We start from the raw sequence: 22,359 nt of genomic DNA, 5'->3' as shown, positions 1-22,359 counted from the left end.
ACAAGGGGACAGCTGACAGGTGACCACAGGTATTTTTGGCTCTTCCCAGTGACAAGAGAGGTCTTCCAAACAGGCTGCAAGCTCAGCAGCCCAGAGGGGCCAGTCCCGTGTCACAAGTGCCCGGGGACCTTGCAGGAGGTGGAGGTGGGTCTGGGGGACTGGACGGTCTGGGGTGCGACTCTTCCCAGCATGGCCATTAGACTCCAAGCAGGGACGAGGACCCAGGACTGGCACATCTCAGGACTTCTACCCGTCCCTGCATTTCTGTGCTTGGTGGTTCTGACACTGTGCATGGGCAGATCCAAGGCCCCTCCTGCAAGCGTCTCCCTGGTGTGGTCACCAGGAGGCAGAGCAGATAAGGAGGGTGGGCCCAGTGACACCTGGTCACAGAGTCCTGTGAGTCGGTGCCTTCCTGGGCCCCAAGCTGCAGATGAGGAAGCAGAGACAGGAAGTGGCGTGCCAGGTCCAGCAGACGCTGCCAGGGCCCGCCCCGCCCCGAACCCCACAGGCAGCCTCTGGGCCTCCGCCTGGCACTGCCCCACATCTCCCGGCTTGTCCCTTCAGATGTAAGATGAAGACCTTGGACCCCAGGAGCAGGGTGGTCCAGGCCTCAGGAATGCCAGTTCTGGGGTGACGGGGACCTGTCACCTTCATGAGCCCTGGCCCATGCTATTTCTCTCTCCCACCTTTCCAGAGGAAACCTTCCTCTGGGGTCCACAAAGCCACCATGGGAAAAGGGGATCAGCAGCAAGAACTGGGCAGACATGTGAGAGGAACCTCAACTGTGACGGGCACCTAGAAGTGCACCCCGAATCCTTGCCTCCAGGAGGGCTGGAGGGACGCGCTTCCTGTTCACCAAGGTGGTCCCTGTGCTGGGCCTGGGGCCTGGCCCACTCTGTTGGAGTGGAGGATGGGTGGGTGGGTAGACGGATGGACGGGTGGATGGATAGACGGTGGATGGATGGACGGATGAATGGATGAGTGGATGGGTGGATGGTAGATGGTGGGTGGATGACAGATGGACAGACAGATGGATATATTCATGCAGGCATGAACGGATGCAGGGTGGGCCGAGGTGAAGCTAGGCTGAGACATTATTGACTGAGTTGGGCAAAGACTTAAGAAAACAGCCATCAGAGTCACCACGGAACCCCAACTCCTACTCCAGCCACTTCTTGGAAGTTTAACTTTTATGCAATCTATTGTCTTGGCTCTTATTATTTTCAATAAAACAGGTGACAGGAGAGAGTAGCAGCCTTTCACTTGGGGGTTGCTGTATCCAGCGAGGCTTGGTCCTCCTAGTCTCCCCCCCCCCCCCGCACGTGGCTGGTGCCAGGCAAACATTCAGCGAAGGAAACCGCCCTCCCCCGCTCACTGTTATCACAGTCACCACCTGAACGTCTGCTCCCCTGGGTGGGGAGCCCTGGTGTCAACCTCTCGGTCCCCTACTCTACTCCTTCAGGCTGCAGGAGGGCCACACACCCGTCTCTGCTTCCCGGGCAGGCCTGCGGCCTGGGAGAGAGGCACAGCAGCTCACAGGACCCCGTCACCATCCGCAGACACGTCAGCCTGGATCAGATGCTCCACTAAGCCAGCCAGTCACCTGGCGGGGACAAACCAGGTCTCAGAGGACACAAGCCCATTTCATCGCTCTCAGGGGACCCTGAATTCAGAGACCATCTCCCCCGAAGGGCTGGAATGGGTCCCTCCTCCAAGTATCCAGCTGGCTCCACTCTCTGATGACTGATAAAGCTGGTTTCCCTGTTTGAGAGAAGGTGACAACCACCCTCCTCTGTGACATCTCGGGCTTCCCTGGGGGAGGGGCCACCTAACCACAGGCATCGCAGGGGCACAACCCGGTGAGCGTCTGCGGGCAAACGGACGGCTTCTGCTCAGGCGGAAGGAAGTGCTCACCAGATCCCAACTGCGCCTTCCCCGAGATAGATGTCACTGCCCCGTCCCTGTCACCCCAGCTGTCAGGGACAGGTCTCGTGGGCTCCTGTAGAGATAACCACAGAGCAGCTGACCCGAAGGGGGGGGCAGCAGGAACAGCAGTGGGGACCGACCCCCCACTGGCCAGCGGGCCCTGCACAGCCCCTTCCTGCCCCGCCCGCCTGCCGAGAGCCGAATCCCAACCTGCTTCCTCGGGCCAACTCCTCGGCCAACTCCTCGTTCAGGTTCAATTCTTCCCGGGCATGCTTCCTGCCTCCTGGACTACAGGAGACACTTTCTTTTCTAGAACCATAAAACTCTGCCTTGAAATCAGGAGATCTGTGTCAAAGGACACAAAGTAGCAAGTCCAGAGTCTAACCTACAACAAGACGCCTAGCCTGGCGGTCCTCGGTTACTGGACTCGGGATTTGTGCTCAATGATTAGATTTTAGGTGCTCTTGCCCCCTCCCCAAAGAATGGGTGACTCTGTGACATGATGGATATGCTCCTGTGCTTAACTACAGTAATTGTGTGTGTTACCTTCAGTAAAGGCAATAAGATTCTTAAAAACTAAGATCCCATCCTTGGGGTTGGGCTTTTTGAAGGAATCAACATGCGCTCTGGGATTCCAAGCCACACGCCTTCACGAGATGCTGAGAAGACGGAGGATGCAGAGCCCTTAGGAACGCAGACTGCATGGGTTCAGATCCTGCTCTGCCACGGAAGACGGTGCACCCTGGGGAAAGTCCCTTCGCCGCCCCGTGCCCTAGCTTCCTCTCTGTAGCAGGAGGTTTCAAGGAGTTAATGTTTGCACACATCCACAACAGGGCCTGGTCACGGTCAGCCCCATGACCGCTGGCTGCTGCAAGTATAATCCTATAACTGGAGAAGTTAATGTGAAGAGTGAAAAAATGGGTTTTACTGCTATCGTGGCCCATCGGTTTGCATCATTATTTAGGGGGCGGATTCGAAGCAAACAGTGCATATGCTGCTTTTCTAGGGTTGGCACATTTTTAGGAATCTGCAGTCAGAAGTGAGAAGAGTGGTATAGTGATTTTTAGAAAAAAGATACAGTTGCATTGAGGGTTTATCCAAGAACTGTGCAGAGAGGGAACTCAGAACTCTGCGTGGCATTGGGAAGGAGGCAGAGCTGGGTGTGGCTCCCAGTTCTGCTAGTCCCCTACTTTGGGATCTTAATGAACAAGCAGCTTTCCATCTCTGAACCTCGGTCTCTTCATCTGTGATATGGGGACAGCAACAGCCCTATCCCATAGAGCTCGGGGGGATTCAGCGAGACAGTGAGATAATGTCCACAAAGCTCCCTTCTATTTCTGCCACACAATCAGCAATCCTAAGACCAGAGATTTCTAGTTAGGGGTTCTTAGACACAATTTGGTATAAGTTGGGTAACAGCCTCTTCCTTCCTGGAGATAGATAGGTAGGTCTGTTTTGGGGGAGCATTGAATAAAATAATGTATGCAGTCCACCAGAATTATGCCTGGCATGCAGCTGGTGCTCAATAAATGTTGGTATTCTTTGTCCTGCCACAGTCCATCCTGCTTCAAGGCTTGCACATGCAGAAGGAGCTAGATGCATTCAATGGCCTGGCATTCACTTAATCCCTCCTTTGTGTGGGAAAATGAATAATCACACACAAAAATGCTCATTTCCAAATGTACCAAGAATTTCCTGTCAAGAACAGCAGCTCACACTGGACCATTTAGCATGTGCCAGGCCCAAATCAGTTCACCCATATTTTATTGGAATCCATCCTCACACAACCCACGGAGGTGGCCTCGGTGGCCTATTGACGGAGAAGAGTGACTTGTCCGTGGCTGGAGGTAGAAGGGCACAGAGCTAGAATTGGAACCCAGGTGCAGTGTGCCACCGGGCACCACACAAGGCCTCTTTCATTTGTGCTGGAATCGGTCACATATGCCCTGTGACTTTTTCCTCTGTTCCCACCCCCCCTCCCTTTGAATTTGGGTTTTGTTGGGGTTGAGTTTGTTACTATTTATTGTCTTCAAAGCATTTTCTCTGTCTCTGGTAGATGGGGAATCGGGGGTCACGAGAAATGGGGAGATGCAGAGGAAGAAGGGAGAGGGATTGGCAAGTGACCACCACAAAGCAGCATTAACCAAGAGCCAGGGCCAGGTCTGCCCTCGTCCTGCACAGACCCATTGGGGTGCATTTCCGTCTTCCTTCCTAGGGGCCAGTGGCCCCACTGACTGTAAATAGCTCTAGCTGGGGAGGTGAAATCTGGCCACAGAGACCCCAGGGGATGTTTTTCTCTTCTGGGCACACACGTGCACACAATGATGTCAACTCGGCTCTACCCAAGCCACCCAATTTCTCTTTCAACGAGGACCAATGACCAAAGTTGGACCCTCCCCAGGAAGCAAGAATTTATGCCTCAGCTGGCTTCCTGTCTGCAAAGCAGCAAGCTCTTCTCCACCCAACCTTCTGGAAGATAAAAACCAACCGGTGTAGAGAGTCTAAACGTGACAGTAGGAAGAAAGCGGGAAAGAGACACACACGCGTGCGTGCACAGATAGAGGGATATGCTCACTACACGCACGACCCTCGTCCAAAAACCTGAGATCTGAATGCTCTCAAATCCAGAACTTTTTAAAGTGCCAACACGACCCCACAAGGGGAAAATTCTAAGCCTGCCCTCATGTGACCTGTCACAGTTGAGACACAGGCACACTAAAAATACCACATTAAATTACCTTCAGGCTCTGTGCACAAAGGACACGTGCAAAGTAAGTGAATTCTGTGCTTCGTAAGTTAATTCTGTGCTTCGTCTGAGGTCCCATCCCCAAGGTATCTCACTATGTGTATGTAAATATTCTCAAATTTAAAAATCCACCATTGCAAACACTTCTTGGTCCCAAGCATTTCAAATAAGGAACACTCAACCTACACCCTGTTCTGTTATATCATATTTTATATCATATTGTGTATGTATATATGTTGATAATAATCCCCACTTTATTTCCTTTAACATTTTCTAGTCTACGATTAAGCAGATGGGAACCTTTGCAGTAAGATAAATTGGTCCAATGATACACATTTCTGTATACAAAGTGTAATGCATTGCTCCGACAAAACAAAACTCCATTGAGAGCAAGAAATAAAAAAAAAGAAAAAAAAATTAGTAAAATACCCTCTGTCCTCTTGGTCCCAAAACATTTGGACAGAAAGAAAAGCTACGCCTCCAAGCCTGCTGGAAGCCTGCTGGAAGCCGGGGCGGTCTGGATGCTGTGAACCAGCTTTCAAAGTCACTGCCACTGTCTGCAAAAGCCCTCTGAGTTATCTGAGTAATGCGAAGTATGAGGAATTTCTGCCGAAAAACCAACATTTCAAAAGAGTCAGTTAAAAAAAGAAAGAAAGAAATCAAACTTGGAGAGTGCAGTGTGTCTATGTGTGTGTGGAGGAGGGAAAAAGAAACACAAAAAAATTAGATTTCTTAAGTGAAACTTAGTAGCAGTTTATCCAAGGGCACAAAGAGTAAACTGTGAGGTCTTCCAGGGATTCACCAAGGGAAAGAAAAGAAACATTCTTTACATTAACACGTGACTCTCTTTCATCTTCTCCACAATGCTTGCGAGACTGGAGCTGATCTTTCTGACAGCACCCCACTGGCCCGGGTATATCCCCTCCCCATATAACGAAGCCTGCTGTTTTTAAATTCTGAGATGACAATAAAATCCACAGCTTCCTGGAGACCCAGGGAAAAACCAGGGCCACGGCCGCCACCAAATAGCTGCAATCGGCACGATCATTCTAACAGGCGAGAGGCTGAGCGGAAAGCGGACGCTTGCACATCTTTGATGGACATGCCCATCTCACCACTGTCCCTGTGCCCTCTGACTCTGTCTCCTTGCAAAACTGGATGCTCCTTCCCGGCTTCAGAAATGCACCAAAAATAATAATAATAATAATACAATCAGCTCTTTCCAGAGATTGACAGCTCCCTGCGCCTGCAAAGCACACACATGCGGAGCGGGCAAGAGCAGCAGGGTCTGTTTTAGAAAAATGCTCCATGCACAAGGCCTGCCCGACACTCTGCGACACACCCACCCCAGGCCACGGATCGGATCCCCTCTCCATGCAAGAGCCAACGCTGTCTACCCCACCCCACCCCCACCAGACACGGAGCACAGAGGAACACCCCTGCCCAAGCGCTGCTTCTGTGGCGCTTTACAGGAGTCATCTGGAAAAATCACAGCAATTTTTAAATTTTTTTTTTTTTTTTTAATATCCTGCTCCCAGTTGTCCCTCCAAAACACCATGCTGGCAACCCACCCCCACCCCCACCCCAGCAGGGTCTGGAAACAAACCGCGGGTTGCAAGGGCCTCTGTGGCTTGCAAATCGGTCTGGTCCTCTCCTTGCCTGCAACCCAAGCACCAGCTATGCTGGACTTCGGGAACAGCCTGCCCCCTTCTGGTCTCCTTGGTCCAGGGGAAGGGCAGGGGCTGGGTGGGCACAGCTACAAGGGGCCAGAGCCCAGGCTCCAGCCAGAATGTATGCCTATGCGCTGTGACTTCAAGCTCTAGAAGCCCACAGGGATAGATGCAGAAAGGGAGGAAGACAAGAGAGAGGGGAACATATAAATTAAAACACAAGCCCAGGATCGCCAACGGCACGCAGCATGGTAGCCAACTATCAGGAAGGGAAGAGTGAAAAAGAAAAAGAAAATACTTCTATCAGAAGGTGAAGACTGAGGCGTTGGGAGCTGCAAACGAGGGGACAGGAACTTGCAGAAAAAATGAAGCCAAGCAACTCCACAGTTGCACCTGGAATTCCAAAAGGAATTTTCAAAAGAAACTGGTATGCTCCCCACCCCCACCACCACCTTGCCCACTGCAAACCATCTGTGGCTAAGCTGGCACTTAAGAGAGCAGGGACACTAACCTGAACCCACAAGGAGTGGTCATGGAGGATGCTCAGGTCATCAGGGCCCTGAGAACAAGTCAGCCAGCCATCTCTCCCCCCTCATTTGTTTCAACAGGTGGTATCTGCACCCCAAAGGTATCTCCTGAACCCCAGGTGCAAAGGGTACAGTCAGTCCCACCTCCCCCACCCCAGGACCACCCTACTTGTAGAACACTGGGCCAGCAGGACGTGCTCCTGAACCCTCCTGCCCCCTCCCGGGAGGGCTCGGAATCCAGAGAGAACATCTAATTGTGTTTCTGCCTGAACACATTACTTTCAGTTCCAGGAGTTCAAAGGCAGCGCCTCTGAGTCCCCTCCCCTGTAAATAAGAGGCTGCAGGACATGGGAACATTCCGGTTCTCCGTCAGCAATTTCACTCCACTCTCTCCTCCTCACAAGTGAGGGGAAGACTTCTCCCTGCAACCCACAGGGCAGGGAGAAATACCTCACATCACATCTTGGGGCTGGCTCAGCCCGCAGGCACAAAGAGCCACACTCTGGCACGGAGGGCTGGTCAACTCCAAAGAAGTTTGGCAGACCCGAAGGCACAGAAGGCGCTGTGTGCAGAGGCAGACTTGGGTGAGGGCTCCCAACAGGAGAAACCACGAAAGACAAGCGTTCCATCCCTACAGACCCTGGGCCCCCCTTCCCTCACCGTGTCTAACATCCTTAAGGGACTAAGCAAATCCCTGCAGGCAAGTGGCATGATGACACAGACACAACCCATCCCCATCCGTGTGCCTTAAGACAGAAGATCACACCCATGCAAAGCGTGGACCCTGCCCAGAGTTGAAGCCTGCGGACCTCCAGCCCCCATCTCAGTGGGCTCAGCAAGGAGCCTTCAGAATGTGTGAAAGGGACCCCTGGAGAAGTTGGGGACAGGGTAGGACAAGGCAGTTCCCCACCGGGCCAACCAGATGGCCCCACAAGATCCGTGAAAGACAGTTTCAGAGCCCTGACTGCTCACACCCAACAAGGGCAAAGGACCCACAGAGGTAGGTGCCCGAACAGTGGGCTGACAGGCAGCCGGTGAAGGGACGCACAGCACCGAGAGAGAGGCAATCGGCTAGAAGAGGCCATGCCCCGAAGCTGCAGACGGGGAGGAGGTCAAGTCAGAGAGGGCACAGGAGATGGCAAGGTGAGAGGGAGAGAAGGTGGAGCCCGGATGCTGAGACATCCAAACGGGGAAACGAGAGGCTCAAAGTAAGACCGGGACCTCAGACTTAGTACAGAGTACCGATTGAGGGACACGGTCAGGGACTTGGGACACCCATCCCTGAGCCTTTCTCAAGCCAGGGCACAGGAGGGCTCCGCTGTCTGCGCCCAACTCGCCGGAGACCGAGGAGGCAGCTGCTAGAACCACCCCTCAACAGCGGAGGACGCCGGGCACGATCCGCGCACTCGGGCGGGGAGCGAGGCACCAACACCTACAGGCAGAGAGCAAGTCGGGCGCCCGGCAAGAGTGACGAGGAACAGGAACCCGGCCAGCCTCCGGGAGCCCTCAGAGCGCCTCCTCCGGAGATAACTTCCCCAGACCCCAAGGGGGCAGTCCTCAGACTCGGACGGGGCAGCGCACGACCCCCCGAGCCCGCCCGGGGAGAGAGGGCTGCGGGCGGGCGTGCGCTGCCGCCGGCCGCGGCTCGGGCTGGGGGGCGTGGGGCCGGCTGCCTCCCTCCCTCCCCGCAGGGCGCCAGCCCAAAGGGCATCTTACCGGCTGCGCCCGGCCGGCCCCGCGGCTGGCCGGCTGCTGCGCGCGGGCTTCTCCGGGGCCGCCTCCCCGCGCCCGCGCCGGGGGCCCCCGTCCTCCTCCTCGTCCTCCTCCTCCGCCGCCGCCGCCGCCGCCTCCTCCCCGGGCTGCAGCCGGCTCGGCGGGCAGGTCCCGGCGCTCGCGGCGCGGGGCCGGGGCCGGGGGCGGCAGCTCGTGGCCGCCGGCCGCTGCGCCCCCGCGGCGCTCGCCGGCCCCGGAGTCGAGGCTGCTGAAATTCCACACGACCAGCGTCTGCAGCAGCAGCACCGTGAGCGCCGCGAGCAGCGCCGAGTGCGAGCGCCGGGCCAGCCTCCGGGCGCACGGCGCCGCCACCATCTTCGGAGCGCGGCGGGCGAGCGAGCGAGCGGGCGCGGGGACCCCGGCGCGCTCCGGCCGCCCCCGCGCTCCCCGCGGCTCCGCGGCCCCGGCTGCCGCTCGGGCTCCCGATCGGCCCCGCCGCCGCCTCGGCTCGCCGCTGCTCCGCCGCCGCCGCCGCCGCCTCCTCCTCCGCCGCGGCGCGGAGTTTTCAGACGGGCAGGGACCCGGACGTCACCAGGAGGAGGGGAGGGCGGGAGGCGGGAGCCGGGAGGCCGCGGAGGGGCGCGGGCGCGCGCGGGGACGGGGCGCGCGGGGAGGGGGCGCGGGCCCGCGCGGCTCCCGCTCCCCACAGCCCGGGCCCCGGCCGGGGGCGCGGGGGAAGGGGCCGGGGGCCGCGGGCCGCGCGAGGGCGGGGCCGGGGGCGGGGCCGAGGGCGGAGACAGGAGGAGGGCGGGCCGGGAAGGGGCGGGGGCGGCCGGGGCAGACGGACACCCCCAGGACGTGGGGGCGGGGAAGGGGCCGTTCCCGCCGCGGAGAGAAAGCCCGGGCAGGGAGACGGGGTCGCCTGGGGCTGACGGTGGGTCCGCCCCGGCTCAGGGGTGGTCGGCCAGAGAGGGGTCCCGAGAGCCTGAGTTCCAAGTGGGAGCACGAGGAGCGGAGGGTGCGGGAGCCACCCGCCGGGATCTCTGGGTCCCAGGTCGTCTGCAGGCGCAGAGACGCCATGGGCAGTTGGGGGAGTGTCTAAGCCTGGGAAGGGTCCCCGATTGCGCGACCCCTGGGTCCCGGCTGGTAGGAGAGGGGAGGAAGGAGGCTCTGAATGAGCCTCGGAGTTGATCACCACGAGCGCCCCGAGTGACTCCTGAGTCACCCCTCCCCCTCCAGTGCCAACGACGTACTAAGTGCTCACTGAGTCACTTCTCTCTCTGGTCCCCAGCGACTCACAAACCAAGGACTACGAATCCAGTTGGCAACCAAGTGCTTTAGTGGCCAAAGGAGTTTCCCAACCATCACAGGCTGCAAGCCCAGAAGTCTGGCCCTGGAGCCGCCACCCGAGCCCTTCTCCCCGTCCACCCGGAAGCCGGCCTTGCTGTCTGCACGGGGTCAGGTCCTGCAGGAACAAGGCTTACTGTGTGAAGACTTCTTCCCCATCCTGGCTGATCTGCCCGGTGACCTTGAGCCACCAGGCCTCCCCCCTGGCCCTGAGATTCGCGCTCTGCTGGGTGAGGGCTTAGATCCCTGCCTTCTCTGACTCAGTGTTTCCAACCCGTTCCCTCCTTTGTCCCCTTGCCCAGGTTTTGTGCTCAGCCGAGCCCAGTGGTGAGCACATGGGATGGGGTTGGCCTCTGGTGTGGGACTGAGCCTTCGGAGAATCCAGTAGCTGAGCAAATCCTCAGTTTGTGAGTCAGGACTTGGAGTGAAGGCTTTGCATCTTGTCGGCTGTACTTTTAATCCGTCCTAATTTTTTAAAAAGTGGATTATAAAGAGAATAGATCCAGAGGATGAGGCAAGACGCAGAAAGAGCATCGGTGAGCAGTGACCTCGCCTCCACAGTGATCCAAAGGTGAATAAGGCTTGATCTCACCAGCACAGTGCTTGGGGGCCATGTGGTTACCCAACCTGCTTCCTTCAACTAGTAGAGATTGTAAACTCCCAACCAGAGCCAGCCTCAGGAGTGGCCAGGCGCATGGACAAGCATGAGGCCTTCCCAAAAGGCTCAGCACACCTAACCAGGAATGAAGAACAGGGGCAGGCCAGTCCCCTGCCATCTGCATATGGTTTCAAGTAATAAAACATCTATGTTGTCTTAAAAATAGACTTGTGGATCGTGTGACTGAACATTCCAGAGTAAAGACTTCAGGTGAGGCTTGATCCAGCAGCTCAGAACTATCACCTAGGAATCTTTTTCTGTCCATCTCACCTCTCTGCCTTCCACAGGGTCTACCTACTTCATTTGGGGGCATTATAAGATGCCTGAGCTCAGTTGCTGAGAACTACTTTTATCCTGTGAAGTCTAGCCTTGGGAAAAAAGCATCCATATTTCCCAGGATTCTCCTCTCTGATTGATCCGTTTTAAGGTCCTAGGCCCCCCCTGACCAATCCTAGTGGCCAGGAAGATGGAATGTGCTGGACAGCTTGGCCAAAATCCCATGCTTCCTCTCTGGCAGTGGGGTGACACCAGTGTCCCTGAAACTACCTTCATGCTTTATGGGGATCAAGTCCTGATGGGAGGTTGCACGTGGCCGGGAGGTTGACCCCCATGGGGCTACACAACTTGGACAAGTCACCACCCCTCCCAGTTTCTCTATTGCCAAGTGAGTGGTTGGATGAGCCGTTCCCCCAAACTCGCCATGTCACCAGACCTCTCCTCTGTGTGTCTAACCCAAGCTTTCCAACCCAGCGGAGGGGCCCTGAGGGTCACTGCACCGCTGCCCTCCGGCCTGTCTGGGTTTCGAGGGCTCCACTGTGCTTCCCCCCCAAGCACCAACCCCCCGTGCCTGCCTTCCTCCAGGGACCCGCTGAACCGCAGTCCTTGGGGCCGCGACTGATTCAGCTCCCTGGGGGCTCCGGGCTTCAGGACTGAGGTGAAGGATCGGGGCCTCAAGTCCCTGGAGAAAGAGAGTTGTTTGTTTATCTTGACTCATAAAAAGCCACACAAGAAGGAGGTTTAGAAGCTCCGGGCAGGTTATGGACGCCATAAACGGCTGATGTGATATTTTTAGGATGAAAAATTGCCCAAGATGGAGGAGAAGCAAGTCAAGCTCCTAAGGGCACCAGGGCCCTCTCCCTCTCCCTCTCCCCAGAAAAACCGCCTTAGACATTGTCAGGAAGACAAAGAGGTGGCTTGGGGTGGGGAGAGGGGTGAGTCCAGGCGTGTCTAGGATGCCCATCTCAGCACAAGGAGACCCAGCTGGTTTGGGTAGTGCTGGGACCTCTGGGAGCAGTGGTGGCCTCCCGGGTTCACTAAGCCAAGAGGAGCAGGAGCAGCCATTTTGTGCTAGGAGGGGCCCTGCCTGCAGCTTTCACAGTAGGGAAGGGGAGACCGGGAGGCAAGGACAAGACAGAGCCCAGGACCGCCTGAGACTGGAGTTCCTGGGACTTATCCAAGTTCATTTAGCCACTCAGCAAAGGCTAAATGAACCTATTTAAGTGCCAGGCCTCAAAACATAGGCATGAAGAGGATTCCCCCAGGAACTTTTTAAATACAGTCCCTGTGCTCACTTGGCAGGAAACCAGAGCCCTCAAGACATTCCTGCTGATTTGTGGGGTTCCCTTCCCATCCCAAACCCTAACTTGTTCCGTTCTCTAAGTGAAGGAAGAGTAAACCATGATCCTATAGGGCTGGGCTGTTGGATGGGCCCGGCCCTGAGCTGGGGGTATGGGGGAACCGGAGGAGGGGTCTTTATCCCTAGGAGTGCCCAACAGGTGAGGAGATGTGACAGCAATAGCAGGCCCAGGCCCCACTCCCTGCTCAGCCTCTTTGCACCTCAGACTTTCATTGTTATCACCTCCTCGATGCCTCGTCTGTAAGATGGGCCCCGCAATAACGGGGCCTTGGTTGTAAGGATTAAATGAGATAACTCGTTCTCTCTACTGAGCCTGGCACATAGTAAGTGCTCAGAAAATGTGGGGCGCTATTCGTTTCAGGAGCAGGTGGAATGAGCCTGGGCCCCAGGGCAGGGGGACGGCTGACGGACGGGAGGTGGTTTTCTGATGATTGTTAAGAGGTCACTGCTGTCCCTGGGCTGCCACGCTCTCACCGGAAAAGGTGAGGGAGAGTAAGACCTCTGTCCTAAGGCCCCTGTGGGGAAGGGGGCCCAGGGAAACGGGCCTCCTTTTATCGCCCCCGCCCTGCCCAGCCAGTGCTTCTGCCATGGGGTACCAGAGAACGGGGGCTCCACAGGACTTCTTCTGAATCGAAATAAACTTCAGACTAAGAGTTAAATTCAGTGAAATACATAATTTCTGGGTTTTTTTAAATCTCAATCATGTGTTTCTTTTTAGCTTATTAGAGTCTGTTTGCACCCAGACTCTGCAAATGGACCTGTCTTTGCTCTTCAAAGAGTCTAAAAACTCCCCCAAAGTTTCACTTCTGCATCAGAGCAGGGGTGGGGAGCAGGTGGCTCACCTGCCTCTGAGCCTCCCTGTGCCCTGTGCTGGGGACGCCCTCCCACCCCCAGGAATCTCTGACTCTCCTGGGAGCTCTTGTGAGCTCCAGGATCCCTGGAGCTGTGGTCAGAGGATCCAGGAAGCCAAAGGCCGCCTGTCCCTCAGCAGGCAGGCTGTGGATAGGCGTCACCTGGAACCCCCACTCCCTGTTCCCTGTTCCAGAGAAGGGAGTGGCCTCAGGCCGGAGCCCAGCATAGACTCCAGGTGCCCAGCTGTGCGGCTGGAAAGGGCGGGTTTTCAGGCGCAGCCCAGCGCATCAGCAGAGGGAGCTCTAGGTAGCAACTTTGCTCTGACCGCGGTTTCCTGCGGAAAAGATCTGGTGACCTGGAGGGAAAGCAGGGTCCTGAGCAGAGCTGGTGTCCTGCGTGGGTGCCCAAGGAACGCTTGTCAGTTTGCAAAGACGGGGGTCCAGGGTCGCGCTGGAGGGGAGAGGGCGGAGGAAGAGGCGCAGAGGGAGAAGAGCAGAACCCACCCCAATGCCCCCGTCTCTGACCTTGCTCTCAAACAGCACCTTGACCCTGCGAGGTCTCAGCCTTGACAGGACCCCTGCCCGGCTCCCAGAGGGGACGAGTCCACATCTCAGACCAGATTGGTAACATTTTCCTTTAAAATAAATGCTAGTTGTGTGTGTGTGTGTATGTCCGTGGTGCCTGATCTGACCCTTCGCTCCAGGCCTGACCGTACCCATGAATAGCGCAGTGAGAACAGTAGCAATGACTTTGAGAGTAAGAAGCATTTATTGAGCACTTGCTGGATACCAAGCTCTGCACCACAGACTTTAACCAAGCGCATTCACTAAATGTTTATTGAGAAACTAGTTGGTGCACAGATCGGGGCTTATGCTGGGGATTCATGGGAATTCAACCACCACGGACAAGACTCGGAAGGAGCCTGTGGTCACAGACCTTGCATTCTGTGCACAGACTTGTGTTTAGGTACATAAATACCTAAACAAGCACCATCAGACAGCGAAGGGCACCGTGAGGAAGAGCGTGATCTGCCCGAGTGACTAGAGCAAGGCCCGTCTCCACAGTGACCTTGGAGTGTCCAATGACCTTCACATAAAATGCAGCTGTTGGAAGAGTCCTCTGAATCCTTTGTGCATTGTCTATTAATCAAATAACTGGATCTATTTTTTTCTAAATGTATATAAATAACTGTCAGGTTATATATATATATATATGAAAAATGCTGCATCCACTGCAGTTCTTCCGTCTTTGGGGTTTTTTGCAAACAATGATTCATAAAAACTGAACCACCTGTGTGGGCAAAGGTACAGGGGCTGTGCAGTTTTTTTCAGAAAGTTTTGAATCGATGAATGAGTCACACTGTCAGTCATCGTCCAAGGACAGCTCAGCCCAGGGTGGCTGTCCTGGTTTGAATAGCGGCTCACAGGGACCCATCAGCTGCAGGACACAGGGACGGTGACGAGACAAGACAGAGAACCTGCGTTAACCATGTAACCAGGGGGCGGTGGCCCAGAGGGGGACCATCCACTCCAGGAGGTCAGCCGCCGGGTCCTGCTGGACAAGAGGCCGGGTCTGAGACCGGCACCTGCTCCTCACTAACTCTGGGGCCCTGGACCAGCGGCTCCCGTTCCTGTTTCTTCCTCGTCTGCGAAGCTATTGGATGCTGCGCTCTCCTCCTGGGTTTATCACGAGACTGAATAAACCACTGATATCCGACAGCTCTTGAAGCAGCGCCAAGCACCTAACAACGCCAGGAATCAGACCCCCAAACTATTAGAAAAACAATGAGAACCTGATAAAATAAATGCCCATACAGCGGGAGAAATCAATACCCTCCTTTTCCATAGCAGGCAGATCAACAGGGGCAGGTAGGAAGGAGGAGAAATTGCCAAGGGCAGGCTTCCAACTCCACCCCACTGCTTCACGGAGAAGCCGGCCCACCTGAACAGAAAAGAAATACCATTTCCTTACCCTCATGAAGTACGTGCTAAACCCGGACACCAGGAAAACCTCAGCAGATGAAATAAGAGATTTCTCTCAAGCCAAATTCTCTGGGATGGTAATCCAATAATATCAGACACTTTATTATTTTATTGCCTCCTTTCTTTCTCACTTTCTCTTTCACTTTTTTTCCTCCTTATTTTTCTCTACCTTCCTCATATCAGAGGGAACCTTCGACCTTTGGCTTTCTGGGGCTGGCTTATTTCGCCGTGTGATAGTCTCAGTTCCATTCATTTACCAGCAAATGTCAAACTTCACTCTTCTTGATGGCTGAGTAGTATTTCGTTGGGTCTAGGTCCCACATTTTCTTTATCCATTCATCTACTGAAGGGCACCTAGGTTGGTTCCATAGTTTAGCTATTGTGAGTTGAGCTGCTATAAACATTGATGTGACCGTGTCCCTGTAGTATGCTGATTTGAAGTCCTTTGTGTATAAACCACAGTAACTGGGTCAAATGGTGGTTCCAGTCCAGATGTTTTGAGAAATCTCCATACTGCTTATCAGAGTGGTTGTACCAATTTGCAGTTCCATCAACAATATATTAATTTTAATAATTTAAAAATTGAGAAGCAATCCTAGAGGATAAAAATCAATCTTTTTTAGAAAATAAATAATAAATAATAAACAGGGCTGGGGTATAACTCAGGGACAGAGTGCTTGCCTAGCATGGGCAAGGCCCTGGGTCCCATCCCCAGCACCGTGAAAAGCAAACATTTGATACCAAAACCTACAGGAAACAACCAAAGTTGAAGTCAGAGGAAAATGAATAGACTACAATGTCTTCGTGATAAAGAATGACTCATAAAACAATGAGGGGATTTATTATGAACTCAGGACATTAAAAGTAAGAACAAAGAAAACTGAAAAAGAGATTTAGATAGAAAATTAATAATGATATGAACTGGACTTAATGAAATAAAAACCACAAACAAACACAGAAAGGAACAATAAGTTCAAAGTTGCCTCCCCACCCTGTTTGGGGGCTGGGGACGGAGCCCAGGGCCTTGCAGGTGCGAGGTGAGCAGCCCACAATGGAGCTACTCTCCTAGTCCCCCGAAAGCTCCTTTTTAAATACCAAATAACCCACTCAAACCTGATTCAGAAAAAATATATATTTAGAAAAAATGTATAGTTATGTTAAAAAAAGAAAATTATAGAAGGGAAGGAAAATGGAGGGGGAAATATCATGTGTAATTCTAAAGCCCAGACATTTGAAAACTTAAAGTGCTGATTTTTTGAAAGCAGTGTAAAAGTGACCCAAGCCAAGGCAGAAACGTTAAAGAAACCAGGTACTAGGAAGAGAAGGAGGGCCGGGGCTAGGGCTCAGTGGTAGAGCACTTGTCTTGCATGTGTGAGGCACTGGGTTCGAGTCTCGGCACTGCATATAAATAAATGAATAAAATAAAGGTCCATCAACAACTAAAAAAAATTTAAAAGATTATTTTTTAAAAAATAGAAGAAGAAGAAGAAGAAGAAGAAGAAGAGGAGGAGGAGGAGGAGGAGGAGAAGGAGGAGGAGGAGGAGGAGGAGGAGGAGGAAGAGGAAGATTCAAAAGCTCTACATTCCCAGGGCTGAGCTGACCATCATCTTACATAACAAAGATTCTGCTTTGTGATTTAAATAATTCTCAATCATACACAGTGGTCCTCAGATTTGACTCCATAACAGGGTCACCTGGCGAGCTTTTAAAAACTAATGAGGAAGATGTTCAGTTATAGGGCTGGGGATATAGCTCAGTTGGTAGAGTGCTTGCCTCACATGCACAAGGCCCTGGGTTCAATCTCCAGTACCACCACCAAAAAAAAAAAGGAAAAAAGATGTTCAGTTACAAATTTTTATTGTGTTTATCATGATGTCATTTAGAATTATGATTAGTATTATTATTAAAATCAGAAATTGAACCCACAGGTGCTTAACTACTGAGCCAAACCCCACCTCTTCCTATTTTTTTTTTTTTTTTTTTTTTGAGACTGAATCTTGCAGAATTTCTGAGACTGGTTTTGAGCTTGCAAAAAAAAAAAAAAAAAAAAAAAAAACCTAATGAGGTTCCAGCTCCACCCCAGAAACTCCAATCCAGGTGGCCTGGGGTGAGCCAGACCCCAGCATCTCTAAGCGGCCTCCCAAGTGAGGTTCCTGTTCAAGCCGAGATCCATGACTCTGTCACAGAGCAACTGACAGATTTTTCAATTCCTTAAGAACCCAATCCCAGTAAAGAGAGACCAGAAAAGAAAACTACAAGGAAATCTTACTTATGAATAAAGGCAAATCTCTTGAGTACACTATTACATCCAAAGAATAATACGAGATGTCCACGTAGGACTTGTGCCAGGGATTCAAGGCTGTCTTGAACACAAGATCCACATAGCCGCCATGAATTTCATCCATAATTTAAGATGAAGCTGAGAAGTCGTGTGATTACGTTGGGTAGTCATTCCTAATGAGACACCACGTAAAACATTAGTAGAAGGAAATCACCTAAATATAATGAAGGTTTTTAAACAAACAAAAAATTCAAAATGACTAAAGTTAAGGCAATAATTACAGAGTAAGAAAACAAAGTCAGTGTAAGCATTAGGAAAAAAACAAAAACCTAAAAACTAAATTTCTCTTTTTATGGGTGGTTTGTTTTGTAAAATAAAGACACCTAATGATTAATATAGTGATGCAGCCACATCGATGTTTATAGTAGCTCAGTTCACAATAGCTAGACTGTGGAACCAACCTAGATGTCCCTCAATAGATGAATGGATAAAGAAAATGTGGTCTATATACTCAATGGGACATTACTCAGCTTTAAAGAAGAGTGAAATTATGGCATTTGCCAGTAAATGATTGGAGTTGGAGAAGGTCATGCTAAGTGAAATAAGCCAATCCCACAAAACCAAAGGCCAAGTGTTTTCTCTAATATGTGGATGCTGATTCACAATAAGGTGGGGGTGGGGGCACTAGGGAAGTGATGGGGAGGGCACTGGAGGGGATGTGCAGATAGGAGAGACAGTAGAATAAGGCAGACATTATTACTGTATGTGTATATGTGGCTGCAGGACCAATATGATTCTGCAACATGTGCACTCAGAAAAATGAGAAATTATATCTCATCTATGAATGGTCTATCAAAGTGCATAAATGCATCCTACTGTCATGTATAAATGATTAAAACAAAGAAAAAAATAATCCTACTAGAATTGCTAAGAGCATGTGTAAGGTAACTGGAAACAACACAAATATACACTATGAGTAACTTTTGTCTATACTGGCAATAAACCCCTTGAGATAGAGGTGGAGGAAAATATTCAAGCCACAGAGCAGTAGATATGAAGCCAGTTATAAAATAACTTGGGAAACCACTTCAGAGAAGAGGCTCAAGAATCACTTGAGAAAAACTGTTTCAAAAAACACTCTTTCACATCTTGTTCAATTTCATAAAACAAAATGCATATGACTAGAAATGAATATTATGTTCTTGCGTCGGGGGGGGGGGGAAGAGGGACAGAAAACATGTATCTTAGAAAAATCTATCAAGATAACCTAAAATTCCAGGGTCAGTTAAAATAGCAACAATTTATTTTTAATGGTGGGGGAGGGGAACTGGGAGATTGGCTTCAACAAAGGCAGGAGGAAGTGCCCCAGAATGGCCCCAAAGGAATGCATCCAGACCTGCATCCGTGTGAACATACAAGGCAGGATTGTACTTGCTGTGAAATTTATCAGAATGCAAAGTCAGATTAAAACCATAAATGTGGTGTGGCTGGTTTAGGAACAGGAAAACATGGATCAGTGTGAGAAGACCCAAAGGTAACCCTTGAGCCCAGTAGGACACTACAGTTTATTTGAAATACGTTGCTAGGCCAACCCATGATCCACGGAAAGAAAATAATAACGCTGGGCTCCTGTCTTTCAGCATGTGCAAAAAAAGAAAAAAAAGAGAGGGGAAAAAAAAAACTTTCGATGGATTATAGACGCGAATGCAAATAAAATGAAATGATACCAGTTTTTAGAAAGAAAGCAATAAAAGAGAAAGCAGCTCTTTGGGAATAAAGTACAATTGGAAGTAGCAGAGGGCAGGGGAGGCTTAAAAAAGGGAGAGACGATTTTGAGGAAACGAGCCCTATAATGAAGAGGGAGGAGGACGTTTAGCATTGATCCCAAACTATCAGTGGCCTGCCCAGTCCTGCTCCGCACCCTGAAGTCCAGAGTCACACTCTCAGGTGAATGAGCCTCCAACATCACAGGGAAGAAGCCAGGCACGACAAAGGGGGCACCTTACGACGTTCTTTATGTGAAGTGTTGGGGAGACAGAGCCCACTGAGTCAGAGAGCAGATCTGTGTTTGCCAGGAGCAGAGGGGCTGTGCGGGTGAGGGGTGTGCGGGTGAGGGGCTGTGCGGGTGAGGGGTGTGCGGGTGAGGGGTGTGCGGGTGAGGGGCTGTGGCTGGTGGTGGGGACTGCTAACGGCATGCGCTTGACTTCAGAGGTAAAGAAAATGTTCTCAGATCATGTGGTAGGGATGGTCACATGACTGTGAACATACTGTAACAGGTGAATTCTGACCACATCTAGATTCTATCTCGATGGATCCATTAAGATATAAAAGCCACCAACCCCCACCTGTTCATGAACTATGCAGGATAGAGCGTGTTCTACTCTATTAAGTGTGAAAATGCAGAATTGTGTTGTCTTTTCCCTTAAAATTGGGACATGCCCTTTCCAGCAGGTCAAGTGTTAGAACCCTCCAATGGAGCCAGGCACGGTGGGGGCACGCCTGTCCTCCCAGTGGCTCTGGAGGCTGAGGCAGGAGGATGGTGAGTTCAAAGCCAGCCTCAGCAACTTAGCGAGGCCCTAAGCAACCCTGTCTCTAGATAAAATATAATAATAAAAAAAAAAAAAAGAAAGAAAAGAAGTCTACAAGGGAGGGCCAGGGAACTTTCAGGACCTAGAACTCCACGGTGCAGGTGGCCTGGCGAGGAGGACCGGCCTGCTGACTCCGAGTGCCAGCCCTGGGGGCCAGCACCCCAGGTGCAATCTTAGCCCTGGTGCTCCCCGTGTGGCCTGCGGCCTCAGACTCCTCATCTGAATATGGGGCGGGGCTTATTGGAAGAATGACAGGAAGTGGTGGCTCTAAGTAGCTGGGGCACTCCACCCCCGCAGGCCCCCGGCAGGGACAGTGGAGGGATGGTGATCAGGGTCAGCTGGGAAGGAATCCGAGGCGTCTAGAGGAACATATTTATTTTTATTTATGACATCTTCCCTGTATGCATGTATATTTGTGTTAGACGTGTATGTATGCACATAGGCACGTTTTTATTTTTAAATCCACAGGCTGCATTATCTGTGGCGAATTAATGATGTCAAGTTCTTTAATTGCTAGAAAGAAAATTTCTGGCTGCTCCCAAAGTCGTTTATAAACTAGATAAAAATATCCACGATCTTTTCCACTTTCTCCTCAGTGCACCAAGGACTGGTGGAAGAGGAGTAAACGTCACTTAGAGACTTGGAAGAGAGTCTGCTTTCTCCAAGTTCCCTTCAAGGACGAGGCCAGATCCTCTGAGAAGCTGGCCTGGACTGGGACCTGCCACACCCAGGCCAGGGGTGCTCGGGAAGGGGTTGTCGTAGTCTCACGCAGACCTAGAGCTCTGGGTCAGAGAGGACCACTGAACTTTTAGGGCAAAGATGGAAATGTATCATTCCGTAGGCTGCAAGAGTTTGTTTTAAAATGGTGCCATGGAAGGGCCCTTTGGGGGTGCTGGTGTATGCATGTGTCAGATCAGTTGATCTGTATACATAAGGCGTGTATACTTTACTCACTTTATGTATTTTAGATCTCTTTGAGAGAGAGAGATTGGAATGTAACTCAAGAAAGCAGTCCTCTGTGTGAAAAAAAAATCCCTCCCTGCAAAGACAGCTACTATAGCTTCTGCAGTAGCCCACACAGAGCTCTCTGCCTTTGAACAATATTGTGTATATATACATATATCCTAATGGTTGAGCAAATAATGGCATAGCCATTGATTGGAATATTTGTTTAACTACTGAAATGTGGAGAGTGTGCCAAAACATGGAGAAATGCTATGTCACAAAGTGATATAAAAAAGTCCGGAAATAGCTGGGCACACCAGCACATGCTTATAATCTCAGCATCTCAAGGATCCTGAGTTCAAAGCCAGCCTCAGCCAAAGTGAGGCGCTCAGCAACTCAGTGAGACCCTGTCTCTAAATAAAATACAAAACAGGACTGGGGATGTGGCTCAGTGGTTGAGTGGCCCTAAGTTCAATTCCTGGTACTCCACCCCCAAAATAATCAGGAGATAAAAATCTTTGTATATTATACCCAAACATAATGATACGCAAATAGGCAAAGACAATTTCAGAAAGACCCCAGATTTTAATACTGACTTTGTTTGGATGGTGAATCTACGGATGTTTCTGTTTCCTCGTTTCAAACGTTCTGCATTTGTAAGAATATGTTTCCCTTTCATAATTGCACGACCATAATTAACGCTCTTAAATTTGCAGTAAGAGAAGACGGACATTGGAGCAGGAATCAATCTTCCCGCGATTAATAGCGTGGGATGCTTGCAATTGCAGGCTTGGTGTCCGATGCTGTCTTTATGCCCTCCAAGGCCAGCCGTTCCTACAGCTAAAACCAATTTCCTAAGGAGAGCACCACTGGGCTTGGCGTTCAGCTCAGCTGTGGACGCCTGCCTTACAGTTTTGTGATGTGCCTCCTGGCCAGAAAATAGTCGGCTGTGTCTTACCAATTAAGGATTTCTCCTTCATTGCCAGAATGAGCTCTTCGGAGAACCGATACTTCCAGGAAGTCTCTGCAGCCAGCGCTAGACCAAAAAAAAAAAAAAAAAAAAAAAAAAATGCTGTAACTAAAGAGTTTTTATCCCCCAAGATGAGATCATATCATAGTGATGCATCGTTTCAGAGGAGGTGCCTTGGGACCTCAATTTACGAGCATCCCAGGTAGACCTCTGAGAACCTCCACCTGTTCTAGAAAGACCCGCGTTTAGGGAGGGGGGAGCGTGGAGGGATTTGGGCTCCACCTTCGCAGAGGTTATCAAATGAAGACACAGGTGATGGCGGCATTAAATAACCCTGTTGTCCTCATGCTTTACCTGTTTACTTATTGAGTGTTTCTCAGCGCCAGACCTTGTGCTAACTCCATTCTTTTTAAGCTTTTCTCTAGGGGTTGGCAAATGACTTTTATGGGGTGTGCTGCATTTGATCAGTTGGTAGTGGTGGCCTCCGGTGCTCTGGGACTGGATCCAAACTTAAATGA

General features: G+C 51.5%; 1 protein-coding gene, 2 long non-coding RNA genes and 1 other non-coding gene across 5 annotated transcripts in view; 3 read left to right on the top strand and 1 right to left on the bottom strand.

The window, feature by feature from the left end:
* Positions 1 to 8,957, bottom strand: part of Xylt1 (xylosyltransferase 1) — a 241,212-nt gene extending 232,255 nt beyond the window's left edge. The window contains exon 1 of the mRNA XM_071605760.1: positions 8,586 to 8,957. Coding sequence (XP_071461861.1) covers positions 8,586 to 8,957 — 372 coding nt within the window. The remainder of the gene's footprint in view (positions 1 to 8,585) is intronic.
* Positions 402 to 3,473, top strand: LOC114096918 (uncharacterized). 2 transcript variants are annotated; one of them, XR_003583520.2, is made up of 3 exons: positions 418 to 860; positions 1,463 to 1,775; positions 2,538 to 3,473. It is a non-coding gene; the product is annotated as an uncharacterized lncRNA (long non-coding RNA). The 2 variants fall into 2 exon arrangements; XR_003583519.2 differs by lacking the exon at positions 2,538 to 3,473 and having other exon boundaries at positions 402 to 860; positions 1,463 to 2,502.
* Positions 8,958 to 9,410: 453 nt separating the features above from the next.
* Positions 9,411 to 10,750, top strand: LOC139702928 (uncharacterized). Its single transcript, XR_011705487.1, has 2 exons — positions 9,411 to 10,159; positions 10,411 to 10,750. It is a non-coding gene; the product is annotated as an uncharacterized lncRNA (long non-coding RNA).
* A 6,049-nt stretch (positions 10,751 to 16,799) lies between these two features.
* Positions 16,800 to 16,872, top strand: Trnav-cac (transfer RNA valine (anticodon CAC)). The gene has a single exon. It is a non-coding gene; the product is annotated as a tRNA-Val (tRNA).
* Positions 16,873 to 22,359: the final 5,487 nt, after the last annotated feature.

This window comes from Marmota flaviventris, chromosome 19 (genome assembly GCF_047511675.1).
Source record: "Marmota flaviventris isolate mMarFla1 chromosome 19, mMarFla1.hap1, whole genome shotgun sequence".
Lineage (NCBI taxonomy): Eukaryota > Metazoa > Chordata > Mammalia > Rodentia > Sciuridae > Marmota > Marmota flaviventris.
Note: the sequence above shows the minus strand (reverse complement) of the source record. Positions and strands in the feature narration are given on the sequence as shown.